The 27916-nt window shown below is 39.3% G+C and overlaps 3 protein-coding genes across 3 annotated transcripts; 1 reads left to right on the forward strand and 2 right to left on the reverse strand.

Moving 5' to 3' along the window:
* Positions 1 to 3310: 3310 nt before the first annotated feature.
* Positions 3311 to 8133, reverse strand: CCDC117 (coiled-coil domain containing 117). The gene is made up of 5 exons (XM_082007613.1): positions 7626 to 8133; positions 6847 to 6897; positions 6243 to 6476; positions 4652 to 4789; positions 3311 to 4101 (listed from the first exon to the last, which is right to left on the reverse strand). Exons 1-5 carry the CDS (start codon positions 8006 to 8008, stop codon positions 3849 to 3851), a joined length of 1059 nt encoding a protein of 352 aa, XP_081863739.1. The 5' UTR covers positions 8009 to 8133; the 3' UTR covers positions 3311 to 3848.
* A 431-nt stretch (positions 8134 to 8564) lies between these two features.
* Positions 8565 to 22718, forward strand: LOC309411158 (solute carrier family 2, facilitated glucose transporter member 11-like; the record flags this gene model as incomplete). The annotated part of the gene is made up of 13 exons (XM_082007714.1): positions 8565 to 8879; positions 9185 to 9274; positions 11220 to 11318; positions 12935 to 13095; positions 13702 to 13826; positions 14088 to 14217; positions 15466 to 15614; positions 18292 to 18479; positions 18975 to 19085; positions 19194 to 19295; positions 20828 to 20903; positions 21421 to 21548; positions 22500 to 22718. 13 exons carry the CDS (start codon positions 8565 to 8567, stop codon positions 22716 to 22718), a joined length of 1893 nt encoding a protein of 630 aa, XP_081863840.1.
* A 1270-nt stretch (positions 22719 to 23988) lies between these two features.
* Positions 23989 to 27846, reverse strand: HSCB (HscB mitochondrial iron-sulfur cluster cochaperone; the record flags this gene model as incomplete). The annotated part of the gene is made up of 6 exons (XM_082007931.1): positions 23989 to 24080; positions 25312 to 25359; positions 26216 to 26360; positions 26884 to 26973; positions 27454 to 27550; positions 27620 to 27846. The coding sequence occupies 6 exons, from the start codon at positions 27844 to 27846 to the stop codon at positions 23989 to 23991; spliced, it is 699 nt and encodes a 232-aa protein (XP_081864057.1).
* Positions 27847 to 27916: the final 70 nt, after the last annotated feature.

The following is a 27916-nucleotide window of genomic DNA, read 5'->3' on the forward strand; positions in this document are numbered from 1 at the left end:
AAGTAAGAGTAACACATGCACAGAGCAGCAGATTTCACCTTTGCAATATGTTCCCTTAAGAGGACTGCTTTCTGGTTGCTCTAACTTCTGTTCTGGAGTCCTGCTTGCCTCACAGGCAGCATGGATCCAGACCCAGTGGTTCACATGTATGTTACATCTGCATTTGATTAAATAAATCATCTGTGATGGAAGCCACACATCTGCTCTAGCTAACTGCTGCAAGACACAGGCTCTGGAACAATGAGAAGTCCAGTTCCAAGTCCATGCCAAAATAAATTCTGCCCCCCTCCACAGGGTTGGCACTGTAACTGAGATCTTCCTCCCATCCCTACAATCTCTCAGCCACACCCCCCCAGGGACTCTCAGCCAGCCAAGAGAGCCTTACACAATCTTAAATGGGTTGGGTTTTACACTGTTCTTTTCCTCTCCCCGTCTCTGCATCAGAGAATTATTTAAGTCTTGTCTAAATCCACAGTACAATTTAAGCAAGTCAATGTTTGCCCTGGCCTAGAAACCTCAGGGGGGTTTACTGCTATTTTCTAATATAAATCTGAAGTGCTATTTTTCCCTCATTTTGAAAGCAAAGGTAATACTGGTCTAGCACACCCATCTTTATCCTTCATCTGCTTGAAAAACTCTTAAACAGAAGTGGTTAAACAAAAGAACAGAGTGTTACATTCCAATAAAATAATTACTAAAAAAGAAATTTGTTTTAAAACTCTCCTCAAACATTTCTATTTTACACGGAACTAACCAAGGTAGACATTCTTAATTTTAAGTCTGAAGTAAAATGAAAGATCTGAAAACAGAAGCTATAGCCACACCTTTTGGTACCCTTTGCTTTGTTATAGGCCTTTGGGTCATGACAGATTTACAGCAACTCTTCATTTCTGGCAGCTTCAGGTTTATTGTACCCTGTTGTCATTCCCCTCTGTCCTCTTGAACACCATGGAGTAAAGTGACATGCCCTTGAGACTACGTAGTTAAATTTAAAATCTTCTTAGGCGAGAGAGTATTTTACCCTCCAGTTGAAGGACCAGACATACGATCTCAAGGTTTTCACTTTTATTAGGAATGAAACACAGCCTTCTAAAAAATATTTTAGAAAATTTATTGAAAACTGACATACAAAGGGTGATTTGGTCCCAAGAGAAGATAGACCAGAATCAGATCTTCCATATTTCAAAATAAAGTTTTTCCTAATACTGCATCACATTTGCCATCCCACTTGTAAACAGCATTAAAAAAAGTCTTTTAAGGAAGCCAACAACAAATGAAACTGTTACAAATACAGAAGATTGAAAACACCCAGTAGCTTGTTCTCTCTTACGCTCTCCAAATGATCACTCTAGCAAGAATCTTGCCCAGTCCTCCTAAGTACTCTATACCTGCTCTACCCCACTCTTTTCATCCCCCATCAATGTCAGTGATCCAACCTTGTTCTCTCCTATCACAAGAGCAGAAATGAATTATGAAAAATTAAAATGTTTTCTACCAAAGCAAATTTATTGGACAGAGTTTTTTCCCTATCTCATGGTCTTTGTCAATAGTCCAACACTATATTTTTACTCCAGATAGCAGAATAACAGGGGTCAGTGATGCCGTATTAGCATCAAAGATTAAGAGGAAACACACTTCTGAAAGTCAACCTTTGGTACAAATAGAACAGGAAAATGCATGCTTAAAAGCCATGTACAAAAATTTATTCTGCAAATTTGATATGCAATTTTTCATTTTTAAGAGGAAAAAACCTGCACCTAGATTTGACATATTTAGGCCTCCCACAGTCTTCTGCATCCTCTGTCGCAATTTTAGTGTTGCTGAGATGGTTTCATCAAATTTTTCAATTTTTTATCCTTTCTTTTCAGTTTATTTAGGATTCAGAGCTATCAGCTAAAACAGTTCCAACCTTGAACTTTCACTTATAATTCTGCAAGCTTAAAAACAGGTAATTATTTGGAGGCACCACATTCCCTACCTGCAGTGACTACAGCCTTTTCCAAACTGCACTGCTTTACTTCATACTCAAGCAACGTAGCATGTCAAAGGCTGTAGATTTCAAGCATGTTCAGCAGCTTAATAATACATGAGAAATTTTACACAGTACATGCAAAAGTTTTATAGCAGACCCCGAAATGAAATTAAACATAATAGCAAGATAAAGCTGCACACGTTCTCAGTTTTAATAAAAGTTCCAGAATGGTAAAGTTATACATTGGTTTCCGGAGCAATACCTATTGAAGTGCTGGAATGTTGTTAGTGAAGCTCTGAAATGTTTTAGCAAGAGACAGCAAATTTCACACAACCTTTGGCAAGAGCAGCAAGATAGACAGGATTTAACAAATTGGGGTATCTTTTGAACAAAGCTTCTGCTGTCAGCCAAAAGAAAAGGATGACTGCAAAAAGAGAAGCTTGATTTTAAACTATCGACTATGGGTTATTCAACAGTAAAAAATACCATCAAAAAGATCATCAATTAGCTGTGCAAAGGAAGAGTATATTTTCTTATGCAAACAACTGCATACTGTGTACTTGCTCCTTTAGATGACATCATAGCAAGATGTCAAAACCAGACTGGGATGCTAAGACTCTGAACAGAACCTATTACTTGGAAAGGAATTTCTTACAAAAAGCCTCAATTCAGGTATCTCTGAGAAAGCTCAAGGACTCTGCCTTGTTTAAGGGTTTTAAGCATAATGAACTGTTGTGCATTGAGGATTCCTTTTCTTAACACCGTAAGCAGGGTACAAAATTCTTTTGGCATATATCTGTATAAACTACGTGATGTTATGTTAATGGCACATGTTCTGGCTTAAATTTTAAGTCTAGATTCCCTCAGGAAGAAGACAAGCATCTTCTTTACTTCACCACCAATGCCAGCAGTCTTAAAGTTTGGGTCTTGGTTACAGATGATAATCAGCATTTGACCCTCTTTACACCAGAAAGGAGCTCCCTGTTATCTGGTTTACTTACCACATTTATAAAAATTAAAGGATGCCATTTATTTAATCAGAAGTTATACTGTCTTCAATTGACTTTCCAACTCTATGCATACAAAGAATCACAGTACATTGTAAAATGTGAATCAACTGGCTGAGAACCACTTTTCTCCAGACTTTACATCATGTGGGGAGGGGGCATCAAAAACCCACAAACACAATTTAGGAGCCAAGGAACAAAAGATGACTAAAGTTAGTAGGTATCTTGCAAGTTAGTAGCTGGTTTTACTTCCTACAAAGCAAGAGGCTTATATTCAGCTGTGACATTCCTTCCCTACCACAATGCAGAATGTATCATTTCTACATTTGGGTTTACATCAGGTACAAACCAGACACAGATGAAATAGCGTGAAAAGCTGCATTTCCATAGGGATTGCTTTTTTATTTGTGACTAGACCCAAAAGTATTTCTTCCTTTCCATACCTTTTTCGAATTCAAATTAAACTAACTGACCAAGCATCGTATGTGCACCAAAGTCTTAATGGCTCTGTAAGTGAAAGATGTGGCTTAAACCACAGTTACATTCAATATTTGTGTTTTATACTTTACCAAGGACATTTAAGAGAATATTTCACCATTAGGCAAGATGTAAAATTACTTCCTTGTTCCAGAGGCCTTTGGACTACCTTCTCAGTAAAAACAAGAATATTTAACAGACCAGAGTGGGGGATTTTTTCAGTTTCCTTAAGTTGTGCCTGGCCAATCCACTTTCTTATGATTGTTAGTAGGAAAAACAAAAACAAATAAAAGAACTTCAGATTCACACATCAAACCAGAAAGAAAGAGGGAATCAAAAAACAGCAACAAAAAAAATCAGAAGCTCACCACTTCCAGTCTAAAATCTGGCATCTACAATTCCATTTCTTCTTCTGCACACCCAGAGATTCCCAAACTAGCATATGGATCTGGAGACATGTCAGTCTGTTGTGATTCAGGGAATGTTTCAGTCTGTGAGTCAAAAGCAGCTCTTGGTGTTGACTGCTTAGCTTGACACCCTTCTGTACTCTGCTCCTTGAAGTTCTTAACAGAAACAGACTTCAGTTTATCTGTGAGAAATTCAGGAAGAGGTTTCCAAAGCACCAGCTCCATAGAAGGACGGCTCCTAGAAGGGATGGAGTCTCAGTTAAATTTAACTTCTCTAATCACAACTATTAAATACAGAAGACCAGTGAGTATCTTCATGCTTTGTGCTAGCCTGGAACTATATTCCAGAATCCATATACCTTTTTTTTTTTTTCCTTCCCCCTATTAAATTTCCTCTTCCTTAACTAGTTCCATTAGTTCTAGTTCTAACCCTGTATTTTTTTCTTTTCGTTTGCACCAAACTTGATGGCCATTGTTGGTCATACTTCAGGACGTTCTTCTTTTGGAAACTCACATACATAAAAATCAAGATATAATGGTTTATTCAACAAATTTCACTCTGTACAACTGAGGAGTACAAAACAAGACAGCTTGATGACCACTATAGTTACACTTACTTCTCTTTTACATTAGGATAGTTTTTCCTATTTTTGACCAGATGAATGGTCTGTTATACAACATTGGCTGCATCACGCAGTCATTACGGACATCTCCACAAACATGAGAGTGGGTCTCTCTTCATTTGCACGTGTTAGCTACATAGCACCATGATTTCCTCCAGAACTTACATAGATTCTATTATTTTCTTTGTCAGGACTTCACCAAAATCCCTCTTCATCCCTTTTTTAAGGGTATCTGACAGGATAAGAGTGGGCAGATTGCTAACATTTCCATCAGCATGAACTTCCTCATCTTCATCAATTATCCTAGGAATGGAGGGGGAAGAGGGAGATAAACACTATTGAGCATACTGTTAACAGGCACATCCACTGCAGACTACAGTTGTATCTACATGCACTGCACTGTACAGTGTAGATATTGGACCTAGGCTGGGTACCAGAAGCAGCGGGGCCATGTTAACATGAGGCTCTCTTGGGCCAATATACCCTAAGAATGACTGTTAGCATAGAAGCCACTTAAGCAGCTATGCCACTTCTGGTACCTGAGCTAGCTTTGTTATCCCTGCATCATCCAGCAGTGCACAATGCAGACATACACTAAGAGAAAATAAAAAAATTCACTTCAGGGGAAACTGTACGATTCAGTCACATTACAAGAGTGAGACTCAGTCATGCAGTAGCTTTGCCTGCTCAATTCCCCATATATTGGCTTTGAGAATTATTGAAAAGTACTGAACACAGTTCTTAACCTTTAATGACATTGCACCAATTTCTCAGAGATTAAAACAGCACAAAAAGTTGAAGCATTTAGAACAAACTGGAGGTATCTCCTTCATTTTTGGTAAACCTTTTAAAGAAAACTTAGCAGAGTAGCTGGGAAGGATGTGGAACAATCCTCTGAGAGGTCCAAACCAGACTTTGTAATGCAGATATAGCCAGATAATAAAGACATATATCACTACTCTGATTTACCCATGAAAATATAAAATAATCTAACAGTACCTTGCTTCCCTTCACGCATCATCTATGGAGTAAGCATCTAAAAAAAAATCTTGTTTTATAATTTATATAACTTTTGGCTTTTCTAACAACTGTCTGCAGTGATCATTTTAGATATTTTAGAATTCTAGCTCAACTGCAATCAACTGATATATTCAGACACGTGACATTCCCAGAAATCTTTCAAAGGTAAGAATGCACAGTACCTTTATTAAATGATTGCAATAGACTGCCCATAGCCACCCCATTACCCCAAGATCAAACCATCTGGTGTTTAACAGCAAGATGAACCTCAGTCTTATTGCATATGTGCAGAGAAATCTCTCTGGTTCATGCTATTCTTTATACTGACAAATTTACATGTATCTTGAGCATTTAGAAGTGTTAATCACAGAACAAGCTGCAGTTGTTTGAAAAAACTGAGCTCAAGTCTGACCAGATAATATCAGTTAAAATTTGAGCTCTGGATACTCACAAAAGAGCATAAAACTCCATTATGGTATACTGATGCTGCGTAATGATTGTGAAAAGGTGGTAATTTATTCATCATCTCTTGCTCTAGCACCCTCAATTTCAGATCATAGTATCAGCCCCAAGACTCACAGGATCATAGGTAGCCTAAAAAGAAATAACTGGAGCAGAAGGTTTATCTGAGACTTACAATAGTGTTATCACACTGCTAAGTGCTAAATTTACCCATTAATGCCCAACAAAAAAGGGAAAGCTAAGCAAAGCCAGTCTACTCAACCCCTGCATTTACCTGTCCTCAATTTCCTGAAGCTTCCTGCGAGCAACCTCGCATTGCTGTTCCCCCATTGTCTGATCCATTTCTTCACAGGGAATTTCTAACATGGCAGTTTCAGGACCGCTGCCACCATACTGACTTGCTACCTCCCCAGCTGCCTGCTGACCTGCACAGAGAATCCATTCTTCAGTGCTGGGATTCAAAGGGCAATTTTTGGCTCCTGTCAGTCTCTTCTTCCGCACAGGGCAACTAGGAAACAAAATAAGTTTACAGTTGTCAAAAGAGAAGTGTGGTATTCTACAGGAAAAATCGTTAGAGAAAGTCATGTGCGTTTCAACAGATTTGACACACTATGGAACACAACCTCCACAAAGAAAAGAAATCCACGTTGCTCTTATTAAATGTGGGTACCCATGCAAGAAAATCACAGTGTTACACAATTAATTAGGTAACTGAAATGGATTTGGGCTCATGTGCAATTCAGAGGAAGAGTTCCAAATGGAAACAATGATAGAAATTCCCTTCCTGCATATGTTGTAGGTGAGATGTGCTTGAATCTTTATAGAAAACAAACAGCAAATTAAGATTTTTCAGGCTATAAAAGACAAATTTAATTTACCCTTCCGCCTCTTCATCTAGCTTATGCTTCTTTCCACAGCGAACAGAGACACTGCAAAAGAAAAATAAATAGTTATTTAGCTTCTAATTATATCTTCCAGTGACATTGAGATTTTCAAACAATATTTTCCTCCCTTTTAAAATTTCATTTGCAGCTAAAAGCGTCAGTTGCAGTATGTCACCAGCTGTGAAGGGGGTGGAAATTCTGGACAATAAATGACCACTTTCTTCCAAAGAAAGTCAAAGAAGGCTGTAATTACTCAGTTCTCCAAGCAGAATTCCATGTTAATTTTGCCTCCTTTACGTTACTTATTTTGCCACAAGGGGCAAGATCATTTTTTGCTAAAATTCAAATGCTTCAAGGAGCAACATGTGATCCAACTTCAGTCTCTCAATACATAGTCTCACAGTGACACACTCAAATTAAATATGACCAAACAATATATTATGGAATAATTTAAGTTTTTTGTGCTTACATATGAGAAAAAGCAAGTTAAAAAAGTGTGGGGGGGAAAAAAGTACGTGAGCTTAAAAGCAGGTCAAGATGTTGTTAAACTTAAATCACATTTTTTTCCTTTTGGAAAGGAAAGCTCCTTCATGCCCCACCAAACTTCAAGGCCGTAAGATGAGGGTAATACAATTCTGACACTGCAAAAGTGAAATACTACTAAAAGAAAACAAATTATAACCCGCCTTGAAAAGAAAACTTATTTCACACAGCTAGTGCAGCTGAGAAATACATTCCTTCCCCGTTCCAGCAGTAACTGGCTTTGCACTTACTGGCTGTGACCCTGCTGCTGGTGCAGGCCTTGCGGGTGTGCCACACTTGTGAAGGAGCCCACCGGGGCGACCGTCAAGCCCTCGTTGTAACTTCCAAGTGCAGCTAGAGAAGCAACGTCGAAGCTGCTTTGCAGATACAGGCCGGAGGAACCGCCGCCATCAGCACCGTCGTTTCCGTTCCCTGCCATTATCATCAGGGGTGGCTGGAGACGGTCGCGGCCGACGCCTCCAGGCTGCGGGTCGCCCCGCGCGACTGCTGGCGGGCCGTGGCGGTCAGGTGCAGCGGCCGGAGCCTGGGGGAACTCCACAGCAGGACCCGCAGGGACGCCCTGACAGGATCTGCCTAGCGCTGCCATTTCCTGCTGCCGGGAGAAAGAGAACATCAACGCCGCCCGTCCGGCACCACCGAGCGGGGCGGCCTGCTCAGGGGGTCCTGGGGCCGGCGCCGGATCCCGCCGTGCTACGGGACGCCCCGGGACGCCGGCCCGAGGCCGCCCTCCCGCTGCTGGCGCCGGCCCGGCCCGGCCCGAGGCGCTCCCGCAGGAGAGCCGCGCTGAGCGGCGCTGGTGAGCGCCGCGGCGGCGCAGGTGAGCCGGCCCAGCGGCACCGCCGGCCGTCCCGGGCACCACCGCGGCCCGGCCCGCCCCGGCGCAACAGCAGACAACAGCTGCCGGCCCCCGCTTGCCCACCCGTCCGTCCGCGCCGCGGAGCACTCACCGCCGGGCCGGGCCGGGCCGGGCCCGGAGCTGGACGACACCGCCAGAGCCTAGGTTCTTTCCAGGCCTTTCGCCGCGCTTGGAGAAGGCTAGCGCGGGCACTATGGGAGCTGTAGTCCCGGGCGGCGGCGGCGGCCCGCGGGGCGCCTCGGGAACTGTAGTCCCGGGCGGCGATGGCCCGTGGAGTCCTCCCTGGCGTCGCGGCCGCGGTGGTATCGTGGCCATGGGGCAGTACAGACCCCCGGGGCGGGGTAGGGCGCGGCTGTCCCTGCCGGGAGCGGGAGCCCCGAGGCTCCTGCCCTCCCCAGCAGCGGCAAAGCTCCAGCTCCCGCGGGAGCGTCGAGACAGACCCGCTTTGTCTGCGGCCTGGCGTAATCTCCGCGGACGGCAGCCAGAACCGCCAGGCTGGGGCGGGCCGCCCGCGCGGCAGCCAAATCCCAGTCAGATGAGGAGCTCAGTCCGCAGCTTTTCCCCCTCTCCGTGGGCTCTAGCCGTGGGGGAGCAGCGGGCGAGTGCTGCAGTTGGGAGCTGTCGGGAGGTATGACACCAATGCAGAAGGTAATTGCCCTACCGTTTTCTTTAGTAGCTGAAAGCTACGGCTAGCGGGTGACTAACGGGTATGTTTTCTGCTCTGACTTAAATGAAGAAAGCACATGTGCTGTGGTATTAAACATGGGAAAGTTCTCTGTAGCTACTGTAAGGCTTTATGAAAGTTGGACATTTCTGTCAAAAAGTCATGAACCATTGAGAAGAATCGCAGTGGCTAGAGATGGAAGACAAAAACCTGTGTTTTAATACAATAATAACTTCATTTCTTTGGCACCTTTTATTTCTGTAGTGTAGTTTACTAAATTTTGCAAAGGAAATCAAATTCAGCCCCTACTAAGAATGGAGTACCAGCCCCTGCTGAGAGGGTCTAGCCCACACAGCAAGGTAAGCAGAACTGTCTTGGCCTCTGAAGATGGATACTGCAGAGTTTGTGGCTTTAACAATGGTGGACAAATGTAAATTCTCTGATTGTTTCATGTTTACTTTTAAATAAAAAAAAATTAGATCATCAGGCTTGTAAAGTTTTGTGTTTTCCTTAGACATCTCACTGTGTTATAAAATAGAAGCTGTAAAAGCACGTTTTTCTGATTCTTATGTTTTACATTGAATGTAAATTTAATTTTCTTTGTGGCATGTTTCTGAAATGAGGTGCAAGTGCTTCTAAACTGTCAGGAGTTAAGTAGCTTATAGAACAGGTATAGCTGTTGTTTGTGCTTTAAGAAATTGGGGCCCAAACTCCAGTGTCACATAGCATGTTAGTGTAATGAGCAGACGGATTTGGGCAGGAAGAACAGTGTTGTCATAACAAAATGTAAGTTAGGTGATGCAAGTTAATGATTCTGGGGTTGTTTGTTTGTTTGTTTGTTTTCTGTCTCTTCTAGCTTCCAGGTTGTACCTGTGAGACACACAAAATATGTTGTCAGTATTTGGTTAATAGAAAGGTCTGAGTGTGCCATACCTGTATTTACCCCCTTTAGTGTTATTTTTTCTACTGTACTCGCTGCAGCCCCTATTTATTACTCTTATTTCATTGCTTTGGTTGTCATTCAGAGAAACACTTTTTATTCTTAGAAAACTATAATGAGATATTAATAAGATTTTACTTTCGTAAGATCTATTTCAACTTTTTCTGAATTTCAGTCCTGAATGAAGGAATTTTAGGTTAATTATCTTCAGGAAAGACACAGCTCTTTCAGAATACAGTATAGCATCTGGAATAACTCAAAATTTCTGGGAACTGGACCAAGAATGGGAATGATGAAGAACTAGTCTACATACCTTACAATGAGAAATTCAGGAAGTACAAGCTTATAAAAAAAACTATGTACAATCTTCATCTATGAAGAGGAAATTAGATCACAGAAGTGCCTTTGATATAGGAGACGTTGTTGTGTCCAGCTGAAGTTAGACAAAACGATACTGTGAGATGAAATTAGGACCTAATTTTTAATGAAAAAACATTTGAACTAGATGTTATTTTTAATACTATAATGTTCAATAAAAAGTAGAGTAAAAAAGCATCACATCAGAAAGCCAGACACTGTATAAACCTCTAGAGATCTTGTCTGACCCAGAGGCCTCATCTAAAGTATAATGTTTTATGACTGACTCTCTTGAGAATAGAATGTATCATAATAGTGGTTTCTATTGACCTTAAAACCTGTAAGTCTGTGAATCTATTAATTTTAGTTCCTAAATACCAACTTAGGAATGTAACTAGGTAATCAATATTGAAAAATTTGAAAATACATGCTAATAAACTTTAGATTGAATACTATTATCAGTGAACAATATGTTGTGATTTAAGATACTGAGGTGTAGCACCTGCTAACTTGCAGGCATCCAGTAATCAACTCGGGGACTTGCCGAGGGAAATAAAATACTGTTATTTATCACATCTCAGATGAAATGCAAGTCATAGAAATTGGGATTTGAATTCTTATACTGACTCATTGTACTTCTAACACGAAACATAAACAGGCCTAACACGCTTTCATAAAAAATAGACACCATGAGCAGCATGGTTCATGCAAAAAGCATTTACACAATTCAGTAAATATGCTGTCAGCAGTGCAATGGTTGAGTTGCCTACACTTAATCTGGATACTTTTGTTGCATCTCTAAAAGACATTAGTGATCATGGCCAAAGTCAGCATGAAATGTTTCTCCTGCTGCAACTGTTTGAGAGTTTATGTAGTTTTCTAAACAAATACTTTCACTGTTCAAAACTAAATACTATAGTTCACTGTGATCTTCTTCTAGATATTATATGCATGTGGGTTCAAGGCTCTATCTCTTCTCATGCCCGTTACTCTATTCTGTTCTCTAGTTCCCCAGCTGGACCTTGTTTCTGGCTGTTTGTGCTGTTGGAATTGGAGGGACCTTTCAGTATGGGTATAATGTTTCCATTATCAATGCACCCACCCAGGTAAAATATTGTCTCTTGTTCACAAGACTGTTTTACAGTAATGGAGGTATTTTGTCTAATTGGCCGAGAGGCCAAATGCATTTTTACTGTGATCACAGAGGGAACCAAAGCAATTTTCCTCTTGTATGAAGGACTTGTTGATTTCTGAAAGGCTTTCATGTGAATTTGTTTGTGAGTACCTCCCATCAGAGGTATTCTGTGTCAGATAAAAGTGTCAAATATGCCACATAAATACCTCTGTTAAAAGTCTGTTTTAGCAGGATTAACTGAATGAATAAGTAAAATCTTCCAGTTACACTTTTTAATAAAATAGCCAGAACATTAAGAGTAAAATAGAATAGAACAGGAGAGAACATTTTCAGTTGGAAAGGACCTACAACGATAAGCTAGTCCAACTGCCTGGCCACTTCAGGGCTGACCAAAAGTTAAAGCACCTTAATGGCATTGTCCAAATGCCTCTCAAACACTGACAGGCATGGGTCATCAACCACCTCTCCAGGAAGCCTGTTCCAGTATTTGACCACCCTTTCTGTAAAATGTCACCACTGTTCCTCCTAATGTCAGGTTTCAATGTCCCCTGACGCAGCTTTGAACCATTCCCACATGCCCTATCACTAGATAACAGGGTGAAAGGGTAGTTACGGTTGTCTATCACAAGGCAGCTTACTGAGACAGATCTTAGAAAGTCAAAACGTTGCATCTGTAGTGTCTGAGTATCTCTTAGGTATTTTCACCTACTTTTACTTTTGGGTCCATTGCCATGGCCTTGAGGATCTGAGCAAATGGTCTTGTGAAAGTAATGGGTATCATTTTCTGCTGTCAGCTGATTTATTTTCTTGTGAAACTGTGAAGACTGAATTTTCTACAACATTGCATGCTTTTTACAAAGGATAAAATAAGCTGTCTGTGAAAGAACATGTAATACGCTGGAAACAGAGGCAGAGTCCAGGAAGTTTGTTCTTCTGTTAAGTCTTTGTTTGCTGGCTAAGAACAGGAGCCTCTTATTACAGATACATGTCAGTTCAAAGGTTTCTGAAGACAAATTTTAGGAAACCAAGCATGTAGAATAACAGTTTAAAAGTTCTGACATAAGAATACTGTAAGAAAAGCAGAGGAATATTAGAGTTCCAGAAAGAGATTTTACTATGAATTGTTGGATTACACTAAGGTGGGAAGATTTAAATCGGGTCGGAATGACTCTCCTGACAGTTAAATTTTTTAGGTTTTGTGAGACCTCTGTCCTCTGAGGTGTTCCTAAAAAACCCATAGGATGTACCCATCCACTCTGTCCCCCTTCATTCAGAAGGACCTCAAAGCTTTTTCGTAGCAGTATATGGAAAAGTTATGTTTCTCCTCTGATGGAATACAGCCTCTCCTGAGGTAGGACATGAAAGCAAAGCTGCTCAGCAGTCTTTGAGATGTATGGGGAGTAGGAAATGGTATTGTGGTCAAAGAAGATTCAGCTAGTCATTGGTGTTTTTAATATAATACAACTCACATGATAGCTTTTGTTAGCTCCCAGAATTGATTTTCAAGATTGAGGTGCAAGTTATTTGAAGTACTACACTGTAGCACTACACATAATGCTACACATTCATCCTTCTTTTCTACTGCAGCATATACACAGGTTTTTAAATGAAACCTGGACTAGTCGTTATCACAAGGAACTAAATCCAGATTTGCTGACTTTTCTTTGGTCTGTCATCGCTTCTATATTTTCACTTGGAGGCCTGTGTGGAGCCCTTATTGGAGGCAGCATGGCGATTCGGCTAGGCAGGTGAGTTTTAGCAGCAGGCATGTTTTCTTTTCCTGCTTTTTCACTGGAATATAAAGTGAATAAATGGAAAAAGAGTGTGAGAAATGTGCTTTCGATGGCTATAAATGTTTTTCACTGCAAAGCAGAGTTTTCTACTAGAATTTTACAGTTTGTTCCAATGTAACTTTAAAAAGATGAGCCCTGAAATATAGCCTTCCAGTTCTAGTCTTTCCATTACAGCTATTGAAATCCAAGTAGGAGTATGCACATATTGTATGGTAGGAAACACAGGTCCCCCATACACATTTGCGCCTTCATGCCAGTAAGGACATGCTGTGTAATCTGTAACATTTCATGTACATTCTGTATAGATACAGCGTAAATTAACAAAACCCCACTCCTACCTTGTCAGGCATTTCTGTCATATTTATGTGTTATCCTTTTGTTTAGACTTTTTAAAAAATATGAGTAAATTGTTGTGTCAGATATCTGGATTTCCAGTGAATAACACGTTTCCTCAGTATAAAGGCCATTTTTTCCTGTATTACCAGGAAGGAAAACTTCTTAAAAAACATGCTATGGCAGATTCCCTTGATGTTTGTTGTTTTTTTTTCTTCTCCTCTTCAGGAAAGGAGCTCTTTTGATGAATAATATTATAGCAATACTGGCCTCCATTTTAATGGGGATCAGTTTTCCTACGGGATTGTTTGAGTTACTGATTGCTGGAAGGTTTTTGATTGGCATAAATTCAGGTGAATGATTTCCTATTCCTGATTTCAATAAACTATGGTGAATGATAAATTACTGTTACTGCTGATTCTTTAGGTATTATGATACGTATTTGTATGCTGCTTTGTAGATATGATGACAAAAATGTTCTGTAGCCGAACTGTCATTTAGTCAGCTAAATTAATAGGGAATTAACTAAGTCCTGTTTCCTACATGTTTTGGTTCAGTAACTCTTTTCAAAGCAAAATCTGTTAATAGGAAAATGTTTTTCCATTTACTTGCAGGTATTGGGATCTGTGTGCAGCCTCTGTATATTGGGGAGGTTGCCCCAAGACATCTTAGAGGTGGCATGGCCATGGGGAGTTCCATCTTTCTGACTGGGGGGATTCTGACAGGACAAATAATTGGTTTGAGGTTAGAAATGCATTTTTTTTCCCTGCCTTGCATTACTTGCATGCATAGAATTCCAGTTCCCCGCAGCTCCCTGCAAAACATTCATTGTGGCCATTGTAGCGTTAGTGAATCAACTGCACACAGAAGGTCTACCTGTGAGAAGAAAACCCTGTCTTTGTCACATTTTTCCTACACCTGCAAACCGTCTGTGCTCTCTCCCCAGGGAAGTATTCTCAGCTCTGATGGGTCAGCCAGAACAGCATCAGTAAAACAGATATATTTATGCTGAGTTGGTATTTTCTGCCAGTTTCTTGCTGGAGACAGTAGATGTTCATAAGACAGGACTTGAGACCAAAAGGCTCATAATTTCTGCATTGTAGCACTACTGCTGTTTTTGTCCCTTGTGAGATCAGATGAGGTTGCTCGGGGCTTTATCCAGTTGGATTCTAAAAAGTTCCAAGAAGAGAGCCTGCCAAACCTCAAGATGAAAAGCTGCTTTCATGAAGTCTCTAGAAGCTTTCCAGTGCCCTAAGAGCAACTGCGAGTACCCTGACTAACAACAGCACATTATCTGTTTTTTGTGTCCCTCTACCAAAAGCACTTAGTCTTGTCTTTCTTTTTACTTACTATCTTCTGAATTAACGGATTTTGCTAGATATTGTGTAGCACTTCACAGCTAAAGTAGAGTATAAAATTCAGACTGCATAATCTAGGGTCAGTATTTAAAATACAATACATTTTCTATTTTAACAAGTTTACATTGCCCACAACACGTCAGCCTGCTGATTCTAACTATTCCAATTTTAATGATTCCTTTCTATGTAATACACCACTTCATTAGATCAGCTTTGAATGGGAGGTGGGATCATCTGACTTTCTGAGTTCCTTTCTATCCTAAATTATTGTATGATTCTCAAAAGCAAATGCTGCTGCTGACCTTAAGGTGAAGGCTCTGTGCTTGTACTTGCTGGCATTGCTCGAAAACACTGCAGGCAAACCTGAAAATAATGAAAATAAAAAAGAAGACAAACACAGCAATAAGCATCAGTAAAGTAGTGTCACTCGTCTCTTCCTGAGTGAAACCTGATTTCAGAATGGCTGGAAAATATTTTCCCAACCTCTTTCTGCTGAGGTTCACAAGACGTAGTTAACTGGTTACAAGGGAACTTTTCTCAAAGGACGAACATGTTGCTCCCCAAAATCTTCAGAATAGTCACCAACAGCTAATTACTTGGGTGTGTTTTCCTTCTTTTTTTACACCTCTCACAGGGAATTATTAGGTGGAGAAACATATTGGCCTCTGTTGCTATCCAGCAGCTGTTTCCCAGCGTTTGCCCAACTATTATTCCTGCCATGGTTTCCCGAAAGTCCCAGATATCTTCTTATTGACAGAGGTGATGAGCTGAGCTGTGTCAAAGGTAATTTACACCGTTTATACTTTCTGTCCGTCTTAAGAAGGGTACAATGAATATATTGGGTTCCAGATTCTCCTTTTATCTTTATCAGCACAACACAGTTATACCGCCAAGTGCCTTTTAGCCCATGTTTTTCCTCCAGTGAGCTTATATGGAAAAAGGGATTGTGCTGCTCAGGAGTCTATAATGGATTGTGAACAAAACTTACCTCGTTTGAAATATATGTTCATGTTTTGTTACTCTTCAATGAAATCTCTAAAGGTTTCATAATTTTTCTCTTGGGTGAAGTAACATACCTGAAATACTTAGCCTCTCACTGGATTGTTCGTTTCTCAGGTCATGTCACAGATTAAGTATCAGTTACATCAGATATTTTCTTCCATTCAGTGATACTATTGTACTTGTCCTGTAAGAAATAATGAAAAACAATATAATAAAAAGGTATAAGTGGCTGAAAAATCAGAGAGCTTTTTACTGAAAAAGAGGTGATGTTAAAAAAGTGATTAATTGCCTATTTGAGCAGAAAACACCTTAACCTCCATTTTCTAATATTTAGTCATCTTTTAAATACCTTTTTTCCCCTGTTATATCATGTGAGAGAACTATGACAGCTTAAACTTTTCACTTGATTTTATCTTTGAGAGATCTATGATTGTTCTCCTTTTATTCAAACCTACTGAAGAAATAACTGTCATGTGATAGCTGTGCAGTACTACATAAATGAGCAAGTGAAGCCCATGTACTACAAGGAGAATTTGAAAGACAAAAATTCAGATTAGTTGTGATTTTCTTTATCCTGAAAATACACAGTTCTCTTTATACTGGAAGAAGAAACTAAATATTGCAAAATTTTTTTTTCACAATAGAATGCCAAAATAAGACACTGAGGTAGCCATTTGTATCCTCACATACCATGGATAGTGTTTTACTTCCCAAAGAGACCTGGTGGAATAATACTCCAAAGAGTAAGAAAGTATTAGTCACTGTAAGTAAGCAGGTCTGATTAATTATTTCAGTTTGAAGGTCTGTTAAATGAATATGAAAAGACCCTCTCTAAAATAATAACTAACTATCAATAAAATTGAGAGGACAGAAAAAAATGAAGAGAGATACCAGTGTACAAATCTGGACAGTAAAATACTCAGTCACATATTTTTCAGAAATGTGTTCAGTGTTTCTATTTCCACCTGGTACGATAATTCTGATATAGTTCATAGTGACATAAAATGACACTTGTGATCCCTGGAATGAGAGAAATGAACGAAGGAAGTTGACCTTGTTACCATTTGATGGGGTTGTGTTTAATTCAGTTTTCATTGTATGCATGAATAAAGGAAAAACATTTCTTCATTTGCTTTCATTCTGTTACTTCTTTTGAAGTGCTGTTGATGAGCATATGAATTTTTACCTCTAGAAAAGGTATTCATAGATAGAATAGTATATCTTGTGGAAATATCTTCAGCAAAGGAAGTTAAAGAGGCTTAATTCATGGAAGTCTTTAGGCCAAGGTAAAATTTGTTAGGAATTACAAAAGAGGCGGGGTTCACAGAGAGAGGTGAAATCTTGTATTATACTGGGTAATTAAAAAACAAACAGGCAAAAAAGTTCCATTTTAAGACAAAGCCATCCATGTCTGCAGGCCTGTTTCCTTCCCTGCCCCCGCCCCAAGCTTGTCAGCTGATCTAATAAAAATACCTCTCTCTTTGCGCAAAAATATTTGTAGACCGTCACAGCTGCAAAAGCACTGTAACTACAACTGACCTGTTGAGTTAGTTCTGTCTGATTTGGAAGCCATGGACAAGATGACTATAATGTCCCTTTCAGATTATGATCTAGTTTGGGCTTCATTAAATGTAATTTTTTAAATTTAATTGAAACTTGCAATCTCTGTATCTTATTCAAGTTTTTCCCTCTCAATTTTTTTTTTAGTAACATAATCATGGATTGTTTTTTTCCAAGAATTGTGGTTTCTCCCAAACTGATACTGAAAAATGGCTAGAGCTTCAAGCTGGTTACGCTGTTAGCGATAACAATAACATTGGAAAGTTTGCTTTCAGGATCATCAAAAGTTCTACTTTTGCCCTTAAGATGACAAGTTGTCATTTATGATATTTTTAACCTTGAAGACTTTAGAGGAACTGATGTTATGTACTCCTAGGTTTTAGGACCATTAGTAAAGATTCTAGTCTTGCATACAGACGATTTCTGACAATACTTGCCTTAGAAGAATTACTCATCATCTTTACTCCAGCTCACTAAATGCATTCCACTGGCAAAATTAAAGACAGGGACATAACAAAAGACTTGATATCTGCCTATAATTTAAGCAGAAAACTTCAAACTGGTTAGAGTGTCCTTTAATGAAAAGACTATTGAGAGGTCTGTGGTTGGGAAATAAAACACTTCAAATTGTTTTGCTTGGTGAGTATTTCAAAGTCAGATATTCCTCTAAAAAAAGGCAAAGTAATGCTACTGAAATCACCAAATCCACCACAGGAAAAAATGTTGGAAAACCAGCAAGCAAAAAACAAGTCACAAAGCAAATTACTTTTTTCCTAGCTTCCTAAAGCAGAAAGTTTTCATATCCTAGCAAAAACTAGGTCATCGTGGAAAGAGATTATTTTCTAGAAGTTGTGGTCAATAGGTAAACATAAGAGAATCAATTTTCTTCTTTTTTTAGCTTTGAAGCGATTTCATGGTTCTTCAGAGTATCGAAGGGAGATGGAAGACATACAGCGGGAGTGTTTTGCCGTAAATGGGGAGAAACCCAAGAAGCCCTGGCAATTATTCAGTGATCGTGGTGTGAGATGGCAGCTCATTACTGTGATTGTAATGGCTATGGGCCAACAGCTCAGTGGGATAAATGCTGTAAGATTTCATGCATGCAAACAGCTTAAATAACTACTTAATTTCCATCTGTTTTTCAGCCTTTTATTAACACAAAGGATCCACATGGAGAAGCTCAGAGAAATGGGATAAGTGGGAAAGAATCTTTGTATTATTTCTGTGTTTCTCTTTTTCCCAATTTTTTAAAATTTCTGTGCTTCTGATATGTAAATTTCTTTAAAGAATGACTTAATACTTGTGTTTACATTCTTCTGAAAAAGTAAATGAAGGTGGATCAGCTTATCCCACTGTGTCTGGTTTAAGAATGTGAAGTATTATATTCAGGAAGTTGAATAATTATATTTGCTTTTATGATAGCAATATATTTACCTACACATGAATTTAATAGATTCTTCCTGCTGTTTATGTCAAATTCATAAGTCACAACATAAAATACATTGATCTGTATGTCATGACTTTGTTTCCAGACGATGATACAACTACTGGGAACACCCTGGGTTTTTCTTTCTGTTGTAGATTTATTTCTATGCAACTTACATTTTTGAACAAGCTGGGATCTCATCAGAAAAAATTCCGTATGTGACACTCGGCACTGGAGCTTGTGAATGCCTCACAGCCCTCACCTGTGTAAGTAACACTTTATTCTACCTCCTAGCATAAAGAATAACGATTCTTCTTGAAGAACATTGGTAAATATGAGATCAATAGTAACAGAAAATTATGTCTTGTCCGCAGGGTTTACTGATAGACTACGTGGGAAGAAAATACCTCATCATTGGGGGTTATCTCCTTATGACATTTTGGAGCATTGTTTTAACGTTTTCTCTGACTTACCAGGTGTAAAGAAGGACTCATTTATATTACATGATATGACTACAGTGAGTGAAAATTGGTGACACTCAAAAGAAGCTGGAAGATAAGAGCTGCATAGGTTTAAACAGCAGCATAAAAAAAGACAGCAGTTGAAAGATTTTATCAATTTTGGAGCCATAACTCCCTAAAATAAGAGAATGCTCTCAGCTAAGATTTGATCATGTATTTGTCTTAAAGCTGCATTTGTGTTTAATGCTGACAAAACTTACGTGATGAGAAAATAGTGTTTATCCTAGCTTTTGAAGTAATTTTAGGATGAAAAGCTACATAGTGATGATATTAAGCATCAGAGTCCACTTCAGTCACTTAATTGTAAAGCAAACAAACAAAAAATACTGTAAAAATGCTGAAATTCAAAAGACACTTATATCCGTTAAGTGTAAATTCATAAAAACTGTGGAAACTCACCAGAAATCTTCTTGGTGCCTTAAATTTATCATGCAAAGACAGCATCCTGCCTCGCTTTTTAAAGAAAGAGATGCATCATAAATTGTTCTGTATACCATATCAGCTCAAATAACGTAACCCCACAAACCTCTTGAACATTTAAAGGAAATCTATCTCTACATTTGCAGACCATACTATACTAAATATTTACTGTTACCTTTGGGTAACCCAAGCAAGTTGATGTAGGCGTAGGTCCAACTGTAAGCAACACGATTTTGTCAGTATTTGGTTCCCTGATAATCCCCTGTCTGGCAAAGGTAGGACTTAAAGAGCTGCAATTCTTTCGCTATCCACACCAGCTGTTTGGAGCTGGCTTTAAACAGGGGGATCACATGCAGTCACGTTGCAGGTCTGCTGTTGGGAGGGACAGTAGGGTTAGGGGCTAGACAGGTTGTCGAGCAGGCCACAGAAGAGGCACCTTAAGTAATTTCTGTGCGGTTGGGGTAAAGCAAGCTGCTAGGCTAGGCAAAAAGTTGAATGAGCCAGCTGCTAGGCAGAGGCCTAGGTTTAATTATCTTATTGTAACTTCTGTACATTTGTTGGTTTGCTTTTGAATAACAGGATTTCAAGCTTAGGTTTGGCCTTTCTAATGCGCCGTTTCATATGTATATAGTAATCCTAATGTTTCTTTACTCACTATTGAAATTTATGTGTACATAAATAATGTGAAGTCTGTTCATGCTTTGAAAGTGCTTAATGACAATTAACTCATGGGATCAGTATAAAATACCAAAATTAACACTGACAAAATGTTAAAATAGTAACAACAGATAATTGTTGTGTTCAATATTGATGTAAATTTTTAGCCTCAGAGGACTAATTATAAATCTCAACAGAAGTACTAGGCCCCATTTAGGAAAAAATTATTAAATGAACAATATTTAATTTCTCTGAAGCAAGACTGTTAAATAAATTAGCTGTAAACAGCCATGAATAACTGTCAGTCATAGTTACAATAAAATAGCAAAAGGAAATGTAACTGTTAAGCCAGACTTTAAAACTGCATTATCACAATCTGAACTCAACCTTCTCATTCTGTTCTGTTCCAGGAACTGTACTCGTGGGTGCCTTATGTGAGCATGACATCTATATTTGCCTTCATTTTGAGCTTTGGGTTGGGACCAGGTATTGCACAGTAATGAATGTTTTGAAGTGGTGAAATGTGTGTCTGGGGCCCGGGGGGGAACGTTGGCGGCTCTGCTGTGCCAGCCAGGCAGCAGGTATTTGCGGTAAGGCTGCTGAGGAACACGGGTGAGCCCGTCTCACCAGAACAGTTTCGTCTCCCATAGCCTGAAACTGAGGCTTACTGCGCATGTTTCTCGGGGCCAGCTATGCGTGAGGGGCGGTCTTAGTTCTGGCCTTCAATTCAGTCGAGTCATACTAGAAGCAAGAAAAAGCCTGTTATTCTTTAAAAGGGACCCTTTCTCCCTCAGTAGGGCTGCAGAAATACGGCCACAGTTCAGGACGCTTACTACATGGGCAGTAGATTCAAAAATGTGCTGTTAAGAATAGTATTTTTTTTTTAATAGAATCAGGTCAGCTAGTGGCGTATTCAAAAGCAACTCAATTTTTCTGGCATTGGAAATACCGCAAATGGACACCTAGCATAGTAACCTATTGTTTCTGAAACTCATTCCCCCAGGCGGCATAACAAATACCCTGACAGCTGAATTATTTATACAGTCTTCACGTCCTGCTGCTTACATGATAGGAGGGACTATTAGTTGGATTAGTTTCTTCACGATTGGAATGCTCTTTCCCTTTATAGTGGTAAGTATGCATAACACATTTCCTAATAGCCTCACCTCCCATTTAATCTTCTCTTGGGTTCCATCAAATTGCTTTTTCTTACACAGCAACACTTAAACATAGGATGCACACTAACCCTCAACCAAGTATAACTAGATTCAGTCCCTCTTAAAATATTTTTGAGAGATCAACAAAAATAATAAAACATAAATGAAAATTAAAAGGAGTGTATGGGGGCAATTTTCATGTTCAGATTAAAAAATGGGGAAGGTATCAAAACTAGAAAAACTTCATCAGATATTGAGATTCAGGTAACATTTCTTAATAGTGCCTTGTGCTTTTATGTCAAAGTAAAGTAGAAGTAGTACTTGGGGCTAGTGACTCATACCTTCTCTAAGAGCTCGCTAAACTTAATAGAGGGTTCTGTAATCAGGAAGATTATTAGGAAAAACAATATAGGCTTTTCATTCTAGCTTTGTATTTTTAGTTTTAGCACTTATTCTTGAGAGCAAAACATGCAGGAACGGCACACAGCAGGATATTGATTTGACAGTTCCGAGTTGAACTCTGCTTCTCGGCAAGATAGTGTTTTTTTTTAATGTATAACATTGAAAAATATTAACAAACATTCAGAAAAAGGTAAATCATACAATCTTAAAATATAAGACAGCAAAGTAGCAAATGCTGACTTGACATTATATTGTGAATTGTTTAGTGTGTGTGTTTAAATGTGCTTTATTTATTTATTTTTTTAAATGAAAGACTACCAAGTGTATTGCACAGCACTTGGTAGCCTTTTATCTTAAAAAAAATAATTAAGTTAACATGTAAAGTAAGGATAGGCTGAACATATTTTTATTAAAAATATCTGAGCAGCAATGTTAGGTGTGAACGGAAACAAAAAACTTTTTATTTTGCAAAACCCACTGTTATAGTTGAAGTATGTTGCAATCAAATAAATTTTATTTTCAGAACGGACTGAAGCAGTATTGTTTTCTGGTGTTCTTACTGGAGTGCTCCTTAGTTGCTGCCTTCATCTTCCTCGTAATTCCTGAGACAAAAAACAAATCTTTTCTGGAAATCAGTAAGGAATTTCACAAGCTTAATTTTGGAAGAAATACCAAAATAAAGGAAACGGAGCTGTATGAAAGAAGACAACTCCATGATGATTTAAAAAAAAATTCTGTGTAATTTCACAGCTGCAGCAGAACTTTAATGAGAATTATGAACAGCATCTTCTAAATTAACAGTGTAATTGTTAACATGAACAAGTAGCTTATTAAATCCTTGTGTATATTTAGAGGTAGTTTAACTAAAGGCAAGTTAATCGTTCTGAAATGCTAAAACATATATTGCTGAAATGCTATTAACAATCTATTACGTTATACATAGAAGACTTGATGTTTAGATACAACTTGATGTTGTAGGGATGCAGAAATGCCAGGAGAGGGTGTTCAATGTATTCCCTCCCCTGGCAGATTTCTTCAGATAATTCAGTAACTCTTCTTATATTTCTAATCCCCTTCTTCATATTCAGGTAATATGTTAACGCTTTACTGAATAAAATATTCTGAAGTGTTAAAACCCAAGCAACACCTGTCCTACTGAGTAACCAGTATTTGAAATATTTTAGTTTACATATAAATTGGGGTATTCAGTTACTGTTTTCCACTTAACTTCTTTGAAAGATTTAAGGACATTCCTCATCTAGTCCTACTACTGTAACTGTACAAAGACAGTTCAGCACCTATGTGAATTACTGTTATTTGTAATAAGGTTTATTAGAAAGACTTGTTTCCTAAAAGGGTACTAATAAAACACTGTCTGGGGTTTAAGTTTGGCTTTATTTTTTTTGCCCTAACTTAGCATCTTAACATTTTAAATTGTGCAACAGGGTGAAACCTCTTCTAGTTTTGAAGGTCAATTCCTGGCAGAATTGACCAAGCACTGCACTAAGTAGCAGAGAGGACAGATAACAGGAATTAAATACTTTTCACCTTTAAAGATTTTTCAGGATGGTCTTATAGAACACACACAAGGAGACTGTATACAGAGAACTTGAAGGACCTATTGAATGAGCTTTCTGTTTCATCTCCAACATTTTGTCCAGGACTCTTTCTCCACTTAAATTCTTCATATTTTAGTAGTCAAAAAGTAAGAAATCTTAATTACATACAGTGTCTGTATGCCTCCCTGATACCCTTTTCCATACCTGTAACTGCTAGGACAGTAGTCCTACCTCACCTATTACATCTTTTCCTGGTTGTAAGCATTTCCCGATTCCATCTGTTACTTACGTGCTACTGTAAGCACTGGATTTCTTTTATGTTTATCTTCCTTCTCTCAGAATTAAAGCTTTTAATGAAAACATAGGAAGCAAACACCATTTTTCTGATCTTGGTAACTAAATCAGCTGTTTAATTGAAAAGAACATTAACTCTTAATGGTCAAGGAGGCAGTATCAGGAAGGGATCTTCTTTTTCTTTAGGTTATCCTCTAAGTTTGCAAAATATTTCATCTTGACTAGAAGCTTCTTAGCTTCTTGAAGATCATCTGAAATGAAATAAAACATTACTAGTTTACAGAGGGAAGGCTGAATTTTCGTTTACAAAATGAATCTCAAGATTTCAATGACAGCACCCGCTTCAGTACTGCGCTGCAAGTTGTAAGGATCCATACTCTATTAAAACCATGTTGCTGGAACGTGTCAGCTGAGGTGTTCCACAAAGCATGTAAAAATGTACAATTTAGGAAAGAAATGTGAAAAGAATACCCTTTAATGACTTTCCTGTAAAATGGCTATAGTATTGATGTAGCAGCCACTGGGGAATTCTAAGTATATAGACAAAACAAACTTTTTAAAAAAATGAATGTACGTAATTAGACCAACTGCCATCACTGAAAAATGCAAAAGATTTGTAGGACTCCAGCTCAGATAGTGTCAATTCCAAAACTGATATTGAAACAGTTTCTCCTTAATTAAACAATCGGAGAGGAAAGGTGGTTTATCAACTACTGACAAGGATAGATTCAACACAATTCTTAACTCTCGTAGTACAAAGAGTAACAGATTATAAGGTTATAATTCTTCACATGCAGGCCCAACCAGTACTACTTTGCATTTGTTGTTTTACAAGTACAACACACTACTACAATAAAAGCATTCTGAAACCCAGGAAAGAAATGTAAAGGTTTCTTCCCAGAGTAAGCAGCTAGTCTGGAATGGTTCAAGCTCGTACCTATCAATTGGTTGTGGAATAAAGTTACATTGATTATTGCAGAGGAAGTCCCTAAAACCTTAGGCTAAAGGGGGCATCAGGTCTTTTCTTGCTGAACAGCTTCAGTGGGAAGCAGCACAATTGTTCTTCTCTTGATTTCACTGCAAAGAACAGCACCCACCACTCTGTGGACAGCTTCAAGTCTGCAGAGCAACATCGCCCAAATTTAAGTTTGAAACCTCGGAACAGGTGATAAGTCGGATTAAGAAAAGAGTCCGTCCCCTAACAAAAAATTTCCTAGTGTCTGCATTCCCACTTGAAGTGATCATTTTGATGCAAATTGAATTAACCAGAACTTCTGTATTGTTTTTTTTTTTTTTTTAATGTGAATCAGCAGAAAGGTCAGCTTAGAAGTATTTATTCTAAATACCAAACAAAGAACATCTGCTTATGCAGTATTTCTGTTCGGTAGTTCAGGAAATATTTGCCAATAAGAGAATGGGGTTTTTATTTTAGCATTTATAACCAATATGTATGGCAGCTAAATATTTAATAGAAATAGCTACCTCTTTCAAAAGCTGCAGTCACCTCTTTGGTCAGCTCTTCTTGTTTAACTGTAAAACAAATTATTTCATTCACTTTTTGTTACATACTTAGTATATTTAATACCACTGCATTCTGATTGTCTCTGGTGGGAAACTTAATTACTAGTCTCACAGTCTTTTTGGGAGCTAAGAGAGCTTTCCATAATATTGCTGTCATTTTTTTTTAAAATTATGATTTCAAACAGATATATTTCTTCGTTTAAACAGGTTTACAGACAGCAATTCCAGTGCAAATCAACGGTCACTAACCTCACAGAAATCTAACTTAGTTTTGGTGTAACAGTTTATAATGCTACTGTTAACTTTCTTCTATTCTACTTCATTTTTATTCTAGTTATTCTGATTACTTTTGGGACTACTGTTACTGCAAAGAATTAAATATACCAATAAATTAAATGTTTTCTGTATCAATAACAATATAAACAAGAAGGGATAATAATAACTTAATATAATGGTTGCCAAGTTGAAGAAGGTGGAAGAAATACAATGCCTATATAAATGAAATTATTTATGTGGTCAGTCAAGCATTTTATTAAACTTTGAGCGGTTCGTTTTTTTACAACAGTCTACTTGCCCTGATCTGCTGAAGGTTGAGTAAGTTCCTTTTTATAGTCTATATATATACTTATTTTGCCATCAGGCTAGGTACTGTTATACAGATTTTCTCAATCCAGATTTGGTGTTTAGGTGGCTTATAATTGGTAAAGACAGTTTTTTGGAGGGGGGAAAGCTCATGCAGTGAGTCAAGACTAATGCAAGTTAGAGATACTAAAAGAAATACACTGAAAAAGTCTTCAGAAAGACTCTGATATTACACAAGATAAAGTAAATTATTTCTGTACAAAACTCTCAAATCATAACCTACCTTTAATTAAAGTTTCAATTTCTTCAAGGATATCCTCACTTTTAGGCTCTGCTAATTTCTCACTAATTTCCATGATTTCTGAGAGAAACACTGAGTCTGCATCACAGTCTGTCTCTTGTGCCAGCTCTACTCCATTCAGCTCCAGCTGGTGAAGAAAATGGGATTTTGGAAATAAATACACATTCTTACATCTATTTCAATGTGAATTATTTTCTTGAATATTAAGTCTTTTAGTAGGGCTCACTCAGATTTCTATCTGATAAACTTATGGTTTATTCAATTGAAATTGAGAGTCAGTCCTAAAATTAATCCCAGAGGTAGACCATGAAAATCAGCAGTTAACCAAAGCAAAAAAATGAATTGAAGGCTGCTGAAGGCCAGACTGAAATTTCAAAGGAATAGCCATGGCCAAGCACAGGAAACAAATGAGCAGCAAATGAGACAGTAATAATCAGTAAAATGTCCAAGAAAATAGTGGAAAAGCTGATTAATTTTCAGACAAGCTGGTTTTTGATCTCCCTTCAATCCCTGGTAATCCTCTTCTTCAGAGGAACACAAATTAGCACGTTAATGATGGAGTCAGAGGTTTGATTCATTACATTTCCACCAGCAACACCAGCCATCTACGATTATAGGCGTATTGATAAAATACATAATGGACACCTTACTAGATAGAGGCCACGGCTCAAAGGGTTCAGAAGGGTTTTGTAGGCCTTGTTAATCAGGGAAGAGTGTTGCTCAGAGTAGTACTGTTCTTTCTGCAAATGGATGAGAAACAATAGTAACAAGTGAATAACAAGTAGCAAAATACATTACCTTTTGTTACCTGCACAGAAGTTAGTGTTCCCTCAACAATACACGTGTCTAAAACTTAAAGTTGATTTTTAACAAAGATAGGAAGAACAGGAAGAGGACTAGCTGGACTTGTAAACTGTGTCATGTCACTCAACTAAGACATGAAGAACCACTGCAGCCCCTCATCGTCATCCTCCACCGCAAACCTGTAAGTGGAAATCTCTTCTGAGCATCAGGAAACAAAAGGGGAGTCCCTGTAATCCCAAAACTGGACTGCACAACCGAACGCGAAAGCCAGCTTCCTCCCGCGCGGAGCCCTGCTAGCCCCGCCGCCAGGCCTCGGCGCCGCGGGCTGCGGCGGTGGGACGAGGGAGGCGGCGAGGCCCGTCCACCCCGCCCGGGAGAGACCGAGCGCCCCCGGTCCCGCCCGCCCCGGCCCTCACCGGCGGCCTCTGGCCGAAGCGATCGGGGTGAACGGCGCGTTGCAAGCTCCGGAACCGCCGCTGCAGCTGCTGCGCGTCGATGCGGAAGGAGCGGTCACTGCGGGCGACAGAAGACGGCATGAGGCCAGCGGCGGGCCGAGCACGCGGCCGCCCCGCCGGCACTCACCAGCCCATCAGGCGGAAGAGGTCAGGCCGAGGCGCCGGCGGCTGCAGGGCCCGGCAGCCGGGGCAGAAGTGAGGCAGCCCCTCAGCGCCGGAGAGTGTACTGCCGCAGCTCCAGCACCGCGGCGCCGGAGGAGAGCCGGGCCCGACGCAGCGAGGCCGCGGGGCCACCTCAGAAGCGCGAAGCGCCCATCGCACCCTGCTGAGACGCTGCCGCAGGGCTGCCTGCATCCTCCCGGACTACAGCTCCCAGCAGCCCCCGCGCAACCGCGCGGGCCCTTATTGGCTCAGTCCGTAGTGA

This window comes from Phaethon aethereus (genome assembly GCF_964289735.1).
Source record: "Phaethon aethereus genome assembly, chromosome: 17".
NCBI lineage: Eukaryota > Metazoa > Chordata > Aves > Phaethontiformes > Phaethontidae > Phaethon > Phaethon aethereus.

What these genes read in the sequence shown, in the direction of transcription:
- CCDC117 (XM_082007613.1), bottom strand. Translation starts at nt 8,008, where the DNA reads ATGTTCTCTTTCTCCCGGCAGCAGGAAATGGCAGCGCTAGGCAGATCC. An exon ending in CAGCAGCAGGGTCACAGCCA is followed by an intron (nt 6,898 to 7,625) that starts GTAAGTGCAAAG and finishes TTTCTTTTGCAG; the next exon opens with TGTCTCTGTTCGCTGTGGAA. An exon ending in CTTCAGGAAATTGAGGACAG is followed by an intron (nt 4,790 to 6,242) that starts GTAAATGCAGGG and finishes CTCCATTCCTAG; the next exon opens with GATAATTGATGAAGATGAGG.